The following is a 16,260-nucleotide window of genomic DNA, read 5'->3' as shown; positions in this document are numbered from 1 at the left end:
TCAAAAGTATTTAAAACAATTTTTAATGCAAAAAGTACTATATATTTATGCACAAAATCTTAAACACAACTCATAATGCATTAAATACTACTACTTTATGCATTCAATCTTAAAATCTCTTAACCTACAATTAAAATAACATATAGTACAAGTTACCAATGCACATTATTACAATTTCTTTTTCTATGTCTTCTTTCCATCCCCAAGGTGAGATTCAAACTCATATTCACCGTTAGTTATTAAAAGTTTTCTCATTCAATTGCGCTAGAACTCTCGGTCTCGCTCTCGATCTCTTAATTATTTGTTCTTGGTGTAAATAGAATATATTTGTAGAGTCGTTTAAATATGTTGGATTTCAAATATATTATATTTTAAACTGTCATACAATTTTTTTCATCCATAGACTGTAATTGGAACCATAGCTCTTATTTATTCAAGTTGTATTAATATATAAAGACCAAGTGTAATTTATATCATCGTTAAATCTTTTATAATAAAGCCAGTAAAACTTTAAAATCGTTAAAATTCACGGCTCCCATCGCATTGAACTGATACACAACTAGTATCTAAATACCAAAATTTAACAACTTCCCTTGGATTTGTATTATTTAGCAATTACAAATTTGTACCAAAATTCATTCATGTGTCTCTTTCATCATATTAGATCTCCCTTTCACACCCCTTTTCCCAAAAAAATTCATAGCAACAATCCAACAAAACGAAGAAAAGGTTCACATTTTATGTCATTTTGTAGGCAGGGAAACATTTTAAAGAGATCTTCAACTTTTAAAGAAAGTCTTGAAAATCATTTGACGCTTGCTTGGTTTGGTTGTTGAAATCCTCGTTTTTCTTTATTAATAATTGATTTTATTGTTCCTCATTCTCGTGATTTCCTCAATCCTCACCACCTATTTCTCACATTTTCTGTTTTTGGCTTTCTTTTCACACTATCTATCCATCTATCAATTACACCATTGTTTATCACTCCCTCTCTAGGGTTCTTATTCATTGATCTATTCGCAAAAATTGTAAATCTTCTTGTAAATTCATCAACACCCACTTCGCCAATTTAGGTTAATTTCATCGGGTATGGTGTTTTCGGTATCGCCTCATTGTGAATACCAAATCTTGAATTCTTTTTGCAATTTCCTTACCACCCACTTCGTGCTACGAATTAGGTCATTCTGATTGGCTTCAGGTTTGAAAGTTTTGAATCTTTTTGCAATTTTCTGAGCACCCAACTGGAGGTTATATTAGGGTTATTCATTTAGGGTTCTTATTGATTCAATTTGGCATTTTTAAGCCAGAGTTTTTAGTGTAGAGTTTGAGAATCTTTAGGCAATGTTTTGATCAAAATGAAGAAGAGATGTGGTGTGAAGAGGAGAAATGGATGTTAGATCTGAGAACAGTAGTGTGCAGGTGGTGAGGTGGGCCAAGATACCAACCCAAGTGATTCAAAGAACCAGGTTACAAGTTTGGTTCATTAGGGTTTGTTCCAGCATTTTGATTTGGACTTGTTTGGTTCAACTTGTGGCTGTTGGTGAGCTTTGGCACCCGAAACTGTTTATCGGGTTTTTGAACCCGATAAATGGATCCACCGGACCATCGAGTAACGCCGGAAAATCCATTCCAACACCACCACCAGCACTGCCGGCGCCACCACCTCTGCCACCTCCAAGTGAGTTAGCTAGATCCTCAAAAAGGGTCTAGTTTTGATTTGAATCTTTCTTGGATTAATGCTATTATTTGAATGAAAAGATTGTTGGGTTTATGTTTATTTTCATATCTTTTACAGCTAACGAAGTGATTTTGATTTTGTGAGCTAGTATGCAACATTGTTCAATTGTTAGAATGCATGTTCATTTTGTTAACTTATCTGTCCCCTTAGCAGCTTAACGAGCTTAAGGGGACTAACAACTTATTCGGTCAGCTATTAATGACTTTTCGGTTGTAGCTTAAGGTATTTCTAGGGGGAGCTTTAGCTTTGTGCAGAAACCAAGTTTTTTTTTCTCCAAACATTTCCTTCCCAATAAAAAAACAAGCTCCCTCCGTCTATGAAAAAATCCTCCCAAACAAAAACCACTCAATCTATACAGACAAATCAATCCACACACGACTTAGTGGGAAACCAATCAAGCAACCTCGTCATAGATGATTTTGAATTTAGATTTTGATTGTGAATTCTATAGAACAAACACTTTTTAATACATTGTGTAAAATAAGAATCTTGAACCCAAAACATTAGTCATTCTGCCTCTTTTTGCACAACTATTGATCAAATGATAGATATATGGCATTAATTTTCTTCATGGAAATGGCAAAATTATTTAATTATGCTATTAGAGTTTGTTTTGTCAGCAATTTATATAATGTTTACAAGAATTTTGATTTAATTTTAATCCTATCGATACCATTCTTTTGTCATGCAGGGAATTACATAAGTAATGGCTTTCTCAAAGTTTCTTGTAACGGGGGTTTAAATCAAATGAGAGCTGCGGTTCGTGGTTCTTCTTTTGTTTTCATGTTTAGTTTATGCTTACATCAATTATTTACGCTGCAAAGTTTGTGATTTCAGATCTGCGACATGGTAACAGTTGCTCGTCTTTTAAATCTCACTTTAGTTGTTCCGGAGCTTGATAAGACGTCTTTCTGGGCCGATCCTAGGTACGTTTGTTGTTTTTGAGTAATTGTGATGTTTTTTCCATTGTTGTTGTATCGGGAGTTTTGAGTTATGGTGTTTGCATCAGTGATTTTGAGGACATTTTTGATGTGGGTCACTTCATTGATTCGCTAAGAGATGAAGTCCGGATCGTCAAAAGGTTGCCAAAGAGGTTTAGCAGAAAATATGGATTCCAGCCACTAGAGATGCCACCTGTCAGCTGGTCGAGCGAAAAATACTACCTTGAGCAGGTTCGCATTTTAAAGAATTAGCATGCAGTTCCAATGGATTGGCTGTTAGTAATCGTTTAAAGAAATGCTGATGTTTTATCCATTTAATAGTACGAGATATCCTTTTTGGCGTGTCGCATGATAATTAAAGTATTTCCTTTGTGAGTAAGCTTCCTTGAGATTACTTATTTGCCCATTATGATCGACATCGTTAGAAATGATCTAGGTCAACAAGATTCCCTTAGGATGCGTTTGGTACACTGGACATGACATAACAGAACCAGGATTACTGTTCCATGTTTGGCAGGACTTTTATATGGAACATATAGGAACAGAGTGAAACAAATTGGAACAGGCGTGTTTAGGTGAAAGAGACACATATTTTACCAATATAACCTCAAAATATAGCCTAATTCTCTTCTAAAAAATAACCTAATTCTCTTGATGAAAACTTTCTAATGATATATTTTTTTTATAAAAAATACTTATTTATTATAATTGAATAAATTACTTAACTTAATCAAAATATATAATATATATAAACAACTAATTAGGGGTAAATTGGTCATTTTATCTGTTATGTCCTGTCCAGTTTTGTATTACCAAACACTGAACAACTGTTATGTCCTATCGTGTCTGGATACCGAACGTACCCTTAAAAAAAATATGGTGAGCCACTTCCCTAAACCAAAGCAAACGAAACCGAGTATGTCCCCCCTGTAAGTGGGGTCCCCCCTCCCGGGGGAGGGGGGTACGCAGACCTAGCCTCTACCTTAGAGGGTAGAGTGGTTGTTTTCGTGAAAACCCCCAGCTTGTGAAAAGTGTGACAAAGAGAGAGAGAGAGAGAGAGAGAGAGAGAGACATATATGAACAAAGTTTTGAAAAACTGGTTAAAAGTAAACAATAACATATAAATAGAAACAGGTACAAGAAAATCATAACCAATCTAGTTCATACATTTTTAATATAAAAAGTGTAAACGTGCTGTGATAGACGGCTTCTAGAGTTTTTGGTGAATAATGTGATCTGATGGCTACATTTCCGTTAAAAATTGCAGATTCTACCACTTTTTAGCAAGCATAAAGTGATACACTTCAATCGAACGGATACACGATTAGCAAACAATGGGATCCCTCTAGATCTTCAAAAACTCAGATGCCGTGTCAATTTCCAAGCACTAAAGTTCACACCTTCGATCGAGGCTCTTGGGAATAAATTGGTCCACGTTCTCCAAGAGAAGGGACCATTTTTGGCATTGCACTTGAGATACGAGATGGACATGTTGGCGTTTTCAGGCTGCACACATGGTTGCACCATTGAGGAAGCCGATGAACTTAAACGTCTCAGGTAATGGCTCAATTTTCTCATGGGGATAAACATTGTGAGAACCACAAAAAGGTTACAACCCCATTAGAACCAATCTCAATGTATTGTTTCACATGATCTTTTTTCATCTAACATATATTTGTTTCACAATGTGAAACTTCCTTTACATGTATTTTTGTTTCACACTGTATTGTGAATAACACATGATTCACTGGTTTCCACAGTTGTCAATCTTTTTTGGGGTTCTCATTTGTTTACTTGTATGCATATGTGCATACAAGTAATTGAAGATGTGTCCTGGTTTCTATGCACGTGTGCATACTAGAAAAATTATTTATATGCACATGTGCATATCGTAAAGATGAACGGTCACTAGAGTGTTCCTCTGTTTTTTATTTTTTTTGCGGTTTTCCCCTGAACCCGACCCATGCCTCTATTTTCTCATTCTAAATATTTTTTTATTGCAAATTGTTGTTTTCAGGTATGCTTTCCCGTGGTGGAGGGAGAAGGAGATAGTTTCTGAAGAGAAGAGATCACAAGGTCTATGTCCTCTTACTCCGGAGGAAGCAACGTTGATTCTACAAGCACTTGGGTTTGATCAGGACACACAGATATATATTGCATCCGGTGAAATTTATGGCAGCGAAAAGAGACTGGCAGCGTTAAGGGCTACATTTCCACGAATTGTGAGTCATCACCATCTTCTTTCTTGTTCTTGCCTTTAAACTTCAAAGTTCATACAAACAGAAATATATTTTGTCAAAGATCTACCGCAGTTGTGTGTTTTCTTGGAAATTTCTATCGTGTTTCCGCCTGTATGCCTTATTTTGTGTTGTTTTCTTCATAATGAATACTCTTTTGTGTTGCTTTCTTCATAATGAATATTCTTGTTTTCTTCACAATGAATACTCTTTTTGTGTTGCTTTCTTCATAATGAATATTCTTGGTTATGCACATCAGGAGATATATGTTGTTTTTTGACTCTCGAAAGTCAAACTTTCATCTGACCTTCTAAATTCGTTTTTAGCTGAATGACCTTCATCTGACCTGCCTTGAGTTCAAAACAGCGTGCTCCCGTAAAAATTTAAAAGTACAATTATACGCTAGTGTCATTTTGCAAAACAAGCTTTTGGAGAAGGTCATTGAGCTGAATAGCCTCATTGGTCTTTTGGAAGTAAAACTTTGATTCTAATTTTCAGGTTAAGAAAGAAACATTATTAGATCCAGAAGAGTTGAGGCAATTCCAGAATCATTCGTCCCAAATGGCAGCTCTTGATTTCATGGTTTCGGTTGCTAGTAACATCTTTGTTCCGTCTTATGATGGTAACATGGCGAAGCTTGTGGAAGGTCACCGAAGGTAAGGGATCCTCTTCGCCTCTATTGAATAGTTCTTTCCATATATATATATATATGTGTGTGTGTGTGTGTGCGCGCGCACGTGTGTTTATATATTATACAGAGATAGGTTCTAACGAGAACCATAAATATTTTGAGAACCTGAGAACCTATTAAGTACTATAATATGATGAATGTCGTCATAGATATTCATGACACAGTACAAGATATTCATGAATGATACATGAAATAGTTGATTCCCAAGTTTTCAAAATATTTATGGTTCTCCTTTGTACTTTTATATATATATATATATATACACACACATAGAGGGAGGTTCTGGGGAAAACCCCAAAAAAATGAAAAACTGAGACCCTGGTAACCATTCATCCGGACGACACGCACATGCGCATACAAGCAATTGAAGTTGTTTCTTGGTTTTTATGCACGTGTACATGTTATGCACATACCAGACAAATTGCTTAGAAATTACATGTATACCGTCCGCTGAACGGTTACCAGGGTGTTCCTCAATTTTTTATTTTTTTACGGTTTTTCCCTGAACTTGGCCTTATACGTGTATATATAATACATACATACATATATATATATATATATACACACACACACACATATATATAGACTTAGGATCATGTGAGATCAGACTGTTTTCATGAGACCACATAAAGAACATCGAACCTTCACATTTTACGTGTTTTTGCTGTGAAGTTTCAGTTTTTTTGTACCTTCAAAATGTTTTACTATGAAGTTTTAGTGTTATTTGTGGTCTCACATGTACATACATACATATAGGTATCCATCTCTAGATTAAAACTGTGGTGCTGTTGGTTGTCTTCTGAAACATAGCTGAAAATATATCCATGCAAAATGCAATGCAGGTACCTTGGCTTCAAGAAGACTATCCAACTAAATAGAAGACAACTTGTAGAACTGATAGATTTACACCATAACGGAACGCTATCATGGGACGAGTTTTCTGATGCCGTGAAATCATCACACAAGAAACGAATGGGCCAACCAAATCATCGAATAATAATTGCAGAAAAACCCAAAGAAGAAGACTACTTTTATGCCAACCCTCAAGAATGCTTCTGTGGGGTGGCAAACTGTAGTTACTCACCCGTAAGTAGCCCAATTCCACCAGCCACGATTGATCAATAATCGTTTAAACATGGAAATTTATGTCGAATCTTCATAGAGGAATATGTACATACCACGATGAATCTCGGGTAACCATGAGATGGTTTGAAGATGGCTGCAAAATGAGATTAATGGTGAGACTGCGAGAGTTGTTCATATTTCACGAGAGGGTAAAAAAGGAAGCACCACGTAAGTCGTCTTTCTGGGCATAAAGATTTGTTTCGTTTATGTGCTTATTATTGTTTCTTCGACAAGTTCTTTTTCGGGATTTTGGTGTTGAATTATACGATATTCATAGTTATAAAGAATGTTCCTTTGCTTCGATAATTATGCAAGTTTCGCATATGGTGATTCTTGTTCATTACCAATAGTTTTGGCCATTTCCATCATTTGCAGGTTGGCCCGACACAGATTGGGCCTAACCTATCGGGTTTAATATAGCAAAAGCAAACCCAAACTTTTTGGGCGGGCTTGGTAAGGAGTGTTTTTCTAGTTAGAAGATAAATTTAGAACGATTTTTTGCATAAAGTTTGCCCTTAGAAGTTTACTGAATAAGTCACTTTTTATATCAATAAGTCGCTATCAAACAATTATCTATAGTTGATTGAATAAGTAGCGAGTCTCATATAAGCTTACTTGGTAGTTCCTTCCTATATTGTGTTTTAGGCCACATTTACAAATGTGTTTGTACAAAAATATCAATGATAAAAATATAACCAAATCGTTTGTACCACGTTCGTAGGGCTCGCTTAAGCTCATAAAGGGGGTTGATGCACATAGACCGTTAAAATAATTATTCTTGGATGATAATTATTAAAATATGTGTTTAAATGTAATTATGATAATTAAAATATGTTATCTGTAAAAATATTTAATTATATTAAAGTTTAAGATAATTATATAAATATTACAGATAATTATATAACCTTATTTGAGTTATCGTCCATCTATAACTTCAATGTATATAAATAAGATGACAATCTAAACATCAGGCTAATTTCTTCTAGACTTTTAGTTCTCAGAGAAAAACAAAAAAGAAACTTTTTTTTCCCGTTAAATACATCAGATAACGTGTTTGTGCGTGGACTACCGATAGAGGAAATATGTTTTGATTTCTAAGTGCTTCGTCATAACCAAACACTGATATGGAAAAAGGTAATATCTCTAAAAGCCCTGTGAATTGTTTAGATTTGTTTTTTTAGTCATTGAGTTCGACTAAAGGTTTTATATTTAGAAAAGTTTTCTAAATAATTGTAACGTAAATTGTTTTTCACTATATTTTATGGTCACAAAATTGTTTTAAAACCCGACATAACTATTAATTGATTTTTTTTTTGTCTAGAATTACTTAAAAAAACGAGCTTATTATAAATTATTTTTTTTAAAATTTTAATGTTATTTATAATAACAAAAACAATATAATAAGGATTTATTTCGTATATATCGAACGTTCTTTTTTTATATCTCGCCCAAAACCTATACAATGTCATATCTAGCTCTAATTTTTTCCTCCAATGCAAAATAAATTAAGGGACTAAAAATGATAGTTATCAAAAACTTAAAGGACCATTCTTGTAATTAACTTAAAACCTTATATAAGAATCTGCACATACTTCAATGGCGTATAAAGCACTTCGATTTTTCTTCAGAAGAAAGAGCATCTCTCTCGATAAATTCGATATCTGGAAGCGAAAAACGCAGACAACAATGGAGAGGCGAAAAACACAGACAACAATGGAGAAGCGAAAAATCACGACGGAACTGATGCGAGAACTACAGACGATGATGGAGATTGATTGGATTCCAATGTGTCTACTTGACTTCAATATAGAGCTCGAAATCTTGGTAACATTGATGGAGATGGTTGGGATCGAATCTTTCGCTCGTGGCAACGAAGTTCAAGTGTCTGTAGTTCTTGAGATCGTTTCTAAATATCGATCTGTTCATGGACGCCGGTTGGAAAGGTTGAAGAAGATGCAAGAAGCAGCCACCAGAACTTCTGATCATGGCGGGAATGAAGATGATCAAGAATCTAATGCAAATTTAAATGTCGAGAATCTGAGAAGAGAAGAGATGGAGGGAGTTGATGAGGAAGATAAAGAACGTAAAGTGACTGAAGATGTTGAGAATCCGAAAGAAAACCCTGATGGAGAAGATGAAGAGAAGGTTACGGGGACGGATGAGAAAGAGGTTCTGGGAACGAAAGATCAAGAACACGAATCATCTGAAAACACAAAGAATCGTGAAGAAAACCTGCAAAAAGAAGGTGATCATGGGGAAGATAAAGAAGGTGAAGTGACTGAAATTGTTGAGGGTTCCAAAGAAAACCCAAGTGGAGAAGATCATAAGCAACAGGTTCTTGGCACGAATGAAAGCCAAGAACCAACAGAGAATCGTGCAAGAAACCTGCGACAACAAGTTTATTATAATCCCCGTGATCAACATTGGCTTGCTTATGCCATTGACAAGGCAAAGAAAAGCAAAAAAATAAAGAACCCTAAACCAAGATTACCAAAATAGAGATTTTTGTTGTTAGATTCTTTAAATTTTTGATGGTATTTGATCATTCTTCAATTTTCCAGTCCTTTTTCGCATTAATGGAATAATGAATGAATTAGGATTAGTGACGGCCAAAAACTGGTCCCGGGTCCAGGCTGGACCTAATCGGTTCGGCTTGAGACCATCGGAGGACCGGGACCGGCAAATTCAATTTCAAATGTTAGCTTTTGGGCAGAAAAACGAGAGCCTCACATAGAGATCTTGTTTTTTGTTTGTTTTTTTAAGATATGTGGAAATCTCAAGTCATATTTACTTCTATTGATAATAGATGATATCAAAGTCTAAAAGAAGAGTCAATAAAGGTGTTTTTTTTTTAAATTGTTAAATGTTTAAATATATAAGCAAAATCAAAGTTAATGTTATTAAGAAACTAAGGAATATTTGAGATTGCTTATTTAAAATGCTTATTAACTTTTTTTCAGTGTGATATCGGACAATAAAGAGTTTTTAGTGTTTGGATGGAGAAAAAAAATACTTATACCGGTTTGGTAACGGTAATAAGGAGTTTTAGTATTTGGATGAAAAAAAAAAAGAATTACTTATACTGGTTAGTCACTAGTAATAAAAAGTTTTTGATAAGTTACTCCTTATAATTTATTAACTTATCAGCTTATTAGGTTTTGGTACCGTGATTAGCTAATCCAAACACTTTTTATAGAACTACACTTAACACCACATAAATTGATAAACACTTTTACACCCATAAATGCTCATGAAAACTTATCAAAAATTATATTCCATATTTTCAAATCAAAATAAAAAGTCTTGAGTATTGTTTTTGAAGCACTAAGTGGCCGTTTACCTAAATGCTTACGGGTAAGCGCTTACCGTTAAGAGTCAATATTATAATTTATTTTATCGGGTAAAATTGTAGTACATCAAAACGTATTTATGCAACAATTTACCTGGTAAGCGCTTACCTGGGTAAGAGTCGTCACCCTCACTTACAAGATAAGACTTTCCATCTTTATCATCGTTCTTACCGGGTAAGATTCTTGCCCGTTGCCATGCTCATTCGATGAGAAAAAATGTTTAATAAATACTTACCAGATAAGCGTTTAATAAACGACCCCTAAATTTCGTGCTATTGGAATTTGTACTTATTAGATGTTTCCAATTCTTAATATTCCGTTTTCATGAGACAAATTGCAAATCTCTTATTTTTTAAGGTTCCAAATGTTTTTGATTTTGTCTTAGGCAAATAAGATGGCATCAAGAGGCAAATCATGGTTTTAGCTCTTTTCTAATAAGAAGGTTGCATTTATTACATGAGACTTATAGAATGAAACAAAACTCACTATTTCACGTTTTACTTGACATGAGACAGGACAAAGAACTCACTGTTCCATGTTTGGTGCAACACATGACAAGGACAAGAACTGGGATGAGGTTGAACACATGAGATAAAAAAAAGTTTTTTCTTGTTTCACCAAAATAGGTGGAACAAGAATTAGATGGAAACTAAAATACTACTAATTCACTCTCGCTTGATATAAAACCTTAACATAGTAGCCACAATCGGTCACCTCCACCTCCTCTTCTACTACAATAACCTCCTCCACCACCTCCACCTCCTCCTTCACTACAACAATCTCCTCTACCACCTCCACAACCACTGTTGACCATCGACCACCACAACCGTCGAGGGCAACCTCTACCTCCACCACTGTAACCATCACCATCATCGGCTACCATTACCATTGTCCACCACCACCTCCGCAACATTGGGCATAACTACCTTCTCCACCACTCTTGGCCACCACCACCACAACTATCGACCATTTTCACGTCTTCCACAACCACCATCGTCCACCAACCACCGTTGCCTCTACCTCCACAACTATAGCCGGCCACCAACTACCACCGTCCATCACCACCATCACCATCAACTCCACTTATCACTATCACTATCACTACCCATCACCACTACCACTACCTCCATCACATCGACGACAACCATCTCCTCCACTATAGACTGGTACCACCACTACAATCCACCATCTTTACGTCATCCACAACCATCATCGTCCACTAAATACCACTTCCTTTACCTCCACAACCACCGTCGACCACCGACCACCACCGTCCATCGCCACCACCACTAGTATCGTCGGCAACCACCACCACCGTTATTGGCTACCACTACCATTGCCACCACCACTACCTCCACCACATTGGCCACATTTACCTCCTCCACCATTGTCGATCGCCACCACCACCGTTATGCACCATCATCCACCAACCATCATTGCCTTTACCTCCACAACTATTATTGCTGCAATAATGTTCATCGTTCCCCCGCCAATTGATAGAAATCTTCCAAACCGAATACAACATAAATTTTCATCTAAATTGGATATTTTCAAAGTACCATCAATTATATCAAAATTTATTACTCTTATATATGTAGTTATGTCTATGAAAACTATATAAAAATATTTATAATAAATTATTTAAATAAATGTGTCATTTATGACTTTTATAATATATAAAATCATCAAATAACTTTTAAGGATGAAATGCTTTTATCTGCATTCACTCACATGTCATTTAGGTTTTGAGGTGCTCATTAGTGATTGCTTTTATTTTTCCCATTCATTATGGAAGGACAGGAAAATTGGCCTATGTTGGTGAATTCAATTGAGGAACGATCAAATACCCATCATTAATTTAAAGAATCTAACAAAAAAAAATCTTTATTTTGGTAATCTTTTAGGGTTCTTGAGTCTTGCATTTCTTATGAATACAATAAGCAAGCAAATATTGTTCATGGGTGTATTAGAAACAACTGTGATTCTTGCCTCCATATTTTCGACATTTTCCCCCCCATTAACTTCTTGTTGCAAGTTTCTTCACGATTTTCGGCAGTTTCAGGTGATTCTTGTACTCCTCATTTGAGCCAAGAACCTTTTGCTCATCTTCTCCATTTGGGTTTTCTCTGAAACCCCCAATATCTTCACTCACTTCACGTTCTTTGTCTTCTCCATGGCCATCAACTTCTTGCTTTTCTTCTTGTTGCAGGATTCCTACACGATTCTCTGAGCTTTCTGTTGGTTCTTGTTTTTCATTCGATCCAAGAACCTGTTGCTTATGATCTTCTCCACTTGGGTTTCCTTTGGAACCCTCAACAATTTCAGTCGGTTCACGTTCTTTATCTTCCCCATGATCAACTACTTTTTGCAGGTTTTCTTCATGATTCTTTGTGTTTTCAGATGATTCGTGTTCTTTGATCTTTCGTTCCTAGAACTTCTTTCTCATCTTCTCCATTTGGGTTTTCTCTGGGATCCTCAATAAACACAATTGATTGGATTGAACCAACTAATCGGTGTCATTTAAATACGTAACCCTTGAATGATATTTTAATTAAATCTATGATCCTTAAAAACTAACTGAAGATCATTGATTTAATTAAATGAAATATCATTTAAAATTTGTACCTAAATATACCAGATCGATAGTATATGAGATAATGAACTTGTAAGATGTGACTCATCCCAAAAATTGTTCGTCACGAATGAAATTATCTTTATAACACATCGACATTAAGAAACTAGTGAATGCGAATAAAATTATCATGTTTTAATTTATGTGATAGAAAATGGATTACGGTCCTCTTATATTCTTCCTAAGCATGAAGATTTCGGGTATCAAATGTCATATAAGCAAAATAGCATATTCAAAACCAGATCAAACGAGCCTAGTATATCCAACTCAGATGTTGCGTCTAGAAAGGAAGATGTATGCAAAATTTGATTTCTACCTCAAGAGTAAAGAGGTTGCTTCAGTGAAGACCTCCGGGTTATGAAAAGTGTGCGAGAGAGTGAAAAATATGTGACATAAATTTTGAAAAACTAGTTACAAGTAAGCAACGACAGGGTACAAGAAAAACATAATGAAGACAAAAGAAACTGCACACTCGTAGTCTAACCTAGGTAACCTAACTAACGACTTCCCTACCTTCTACTTCTCTGGCTCCCTTCCTCTCGTCCATGGTCTTAAAAACCGTTTGAGGCGTATGCCTCGAGGCAAGACGGCCCAAAACCGCACTTAAGGTGGCACCTCTTGAACCCTGGACGAGGCTTACGCCGTGGTTCAGTGAGGCAGTTCGATGAGGCGGTGTAGAGACATACGCCTCAGTTGATCTGCTTTGGTAATGTTTTTTTTTTTGCTTTTTCTATAAGTTCTATGGCAGTAGTAGTGTAGCACTTCTCTTTATACTATAAGAGTCTTTTTTATTTTAAAAAACTAAAAGTCAAAGCCCAATGGCCCCAATGTGTACTCTCCAATATTTTTACCCTCCGTCTTCCTCCTCCAGACGGCAACTATGTTTTCCACAACCTCTTAGCCTATCTCACGCTCTCATTATTTCCTCTGTCAAGAGCCACTGAACCAACATAATTTAGTATTATATATATAGATATTGTATGTATATTTGTGTATTATGTATGTGTATATATATTTCCGCCTCAGGGCTTACATATTGGATCGCCTTGAGGCTTACACCTCGCCTCAACAGGGATACGCCTTGAGGCCCATTCCACCTTTTAAAAACTTGCTCTCGTCTTATGCTATCTACCAAACCCTAAGAACTCCAAGATTGTTACGAAGGTTAGTCCTTTGGAATCCAAAGTTCATAGCATATGTTTTCACAACCTAGGAAATCTGGCCGGCTTGCACACATCTTAACTAATCCCATGGACCATCATGTTAACCGCCACACAAAACCCTATCGTGTCCCTAAGAAGACTTGAACTAGTGAACTCTGAAGATCAAATCCGCTCTCTTACTAGTTGAGCTGCCCCAAAACATATGATTCTTGGTGCATCCGGTTACCTTTTATCACCAAAGTTTGTGTGCTAAATAATCCTAGGAAACCCCACACCAAAACCAAATGAACAACCAACATTTGGCTAACGTTATAGGATCTTTGTAAACCAACACGATCAGAATTCAAGAGAACACGATCAGAATTCAAGAGAACACGCCAACGCTCATGCTTTGATTGTGAGTTCCAGTGCGAGAATTTAGGGATTTTGAAGGGGTTTCTTGCTTCTCAGTCTCATAAATTTTAAGTTGGAAGGATTCTCTCTTTATTTTTTGTTAGAAATATCAAGATTCCCGCCCAAGTTCCCCTCTTTTTAGAGAAATAATTGACCACATAACCCTCTCTAACCTTAACTACTTCTACCTCAAAGATTTTCTATGCTACGGTCAGCTATACATGTTGTTTGGTAGTGGCTTAATGATATAGAAGTGGCATATTTAGTAAGCTTATACGGAGAAGCTTTATGCAGAAAGCCAAAGTTTTTCTAAACCTGCCCCTCTCAATAAAAGAACAAGCTCCTTTCATCTGTGGAAAAACTCTCCAAACAAAAACCTTTCCAATCTATACCGACATAATAATCCATACAGAAAGCTTTATCCATACAGGAGAATATCAAGCGAACAACCCCTGTTTTGCCCAAATGAAGCCAAAAACACTCCACAGAGCATAGCATATATCATAAAACCAAATCAATCATAAAATACAAAACAGTTGATATAAGAAGAAATCAATCTCCTGATGTAAACAGATTTCACCTCCCCAAATCAAGCATTATATCAAAATTCAAAGCCATGAAGTTTGGCATAAACCAGAGTAATCTAACATTGCCTGTATTAGCATCATCAAATTGGGGGAATCAAAATTCATGGGGAGAACTCATAACAAAGTTAAACAAGATAGCCAAGCAATCAATCATTTGGCTCTATAAACTATAAATGATGCTGAATTGAATTATAGTAACACTTTATTTCTCCAATCATGTAATTGATTCTCAGTTTTTTTCTCCTAAATTTACCTCAAAATTTCTCTGCAAAATCATTGAGTATCCTGCTTCTGTTGCTGCTCCCCTGAATTAGAAACTGCAGCTGCTGCTGCTAGATGTTCTTTCTCCTGATCTAATTGATTACTAACTTCTTGTTCAGCATCCTTTTCTGCTTGCAAAATCACTCCGTAGTAATCGGGATGAGCCTCCATACATTTCTTCAAAGCCGAAGTAGCAGCAAAACACTTGTCCACGATATCTTCGTTGTTCTTCTCGCCTTCTTCAACGCACTTTTCCCAATTGATGAATGTTTCCCTACACTCGCCCCCTTTCATAAACAGGCAAAATCCACATTCTCCTTCCTCTTCTGCCTCTTGATCTACGTCTTCTTTGTGTGATAGAGATGGATCTGTGGATTCTTGATTTGGGTTTTCATTTTCTAGGGTTTTAGGCACTTCTATGGTGGGCTCTGCATCAGGGGTTGGAGGTTTATCAGAAGACATGGTGGTTTTTAGGGTTTGTCGGCGGGATTTGACAGGGAGAAGGTGGTGAAAAACTACTTCCCACGATTGAGAATCTTGAAGCTTTTCGAGTAAAACCCTGTTTCGGTGGGAATATTTGGGTTTATTTTGGTGTTTCTTATGGAGTTTAATATGGAATTTCTAGAAACGTTTAGAATGGTGACTTGAAAATCAAGAAACGTGAGCTAAGAAGTGGGATTGTTTTGACATCCAACAAAACTACCTTTGAATTTATGTGGTATATGATTGTAATTTTGTATAAGAGTTATTTTCTAGATAAATGATTTGTAATTTTATATATTGTTTTATAAAAAAATTGTCAATGTAATTTTTTATTTTTATTAAAAAAAATTCTAAAAAAGGCTTTTTTTTAGTATTATTTATAAACGAGAATAGTGCTCTCACAAATGCAGCAAAATACATCTCGATTCTAATGTTTTATTTTATTCTGTCTTCGTCGATGTTATAATACGATTTTATGTGGTACCGAAAAAACGATAATGTTTTTTTTTGAATAAAATATAAATTTGAATGTATCATAAAATTTTGAAAAAAAAATATTGATTTTTATATCAAATTAAATATTTAAAAGTTATTTTTTTTGTAGTTTTTTTAATTCTATTTTTATTATAATTTAATTTAAATTTAATAATAAAATTATA

General features: G+C 35.6%; 2 protein-coding genes across 2 annotated transcripts; one reads left to right on the top strand and one right to left on the bottom strand.

The window, feature by feature from the left end:
* Nucleotides 1-956: 956 nt before the first annotated feature.
* LOC112524687 (O-fucosyltransferase 3) lies at nt 957-7,016 on the top strand. The gene is made up of 8 exons (XM_025134629.1): nt 957-1,678; nt 2,430-2,497; nt 2,576-2,664; nt 2,748-2,910; nt 3,947-4,236; nt 4,697-4,901; nt 5,415-5,572; nt 6,450-7,016. Exons 1-8 carry the CDS (start codon nt 1,387-1,389, stop codon nt 6,730-6,732), a joined length of 1,548 nt encoding a protein of 515 aa, XP_024990397.1. The 5' UTR covers nt 957-1,386; the 3' UTR covers nt 6,733-7,016.
* Nucleotides 7,017-14,769: 7,753 nt separating this feature from the next.
* Nucleotides 14,770-15,768, bottom strand: LOC112525131. Its single transcript, XM_025135099.1, has one exon. It carries the CDS (start codon nt 15,578-15,580, stop codon nt 15,131-15,133), a length of 450 nt encoding a protein of 149 aa, XP_024990867.1. The 5' UTR covers nt 15,581-15,768; the 3' UTR covers nt 14,770-15,130.
* Between the last annotated feature and the right edge of the window lie 492 nt (nt 15,769-16,260).

Source organism: Cynara cardunculus, assembly GCF_001531365.2.
Source record: "Cynara cardunculus var. scolymus isolate 2C chromosome LG 13, CcrdV1, whole genome shotgun sequence".
Taxonomy (NCBI): Eukaryota; Viridiplantae; Streptophyta; class Magnoliopsida; order Asterales; family Asteraceae; genus Cynara; species Cynara cardunculus.
This window is presented reverse-complemented; position numbering and strand designations above follow the sequence as displayed.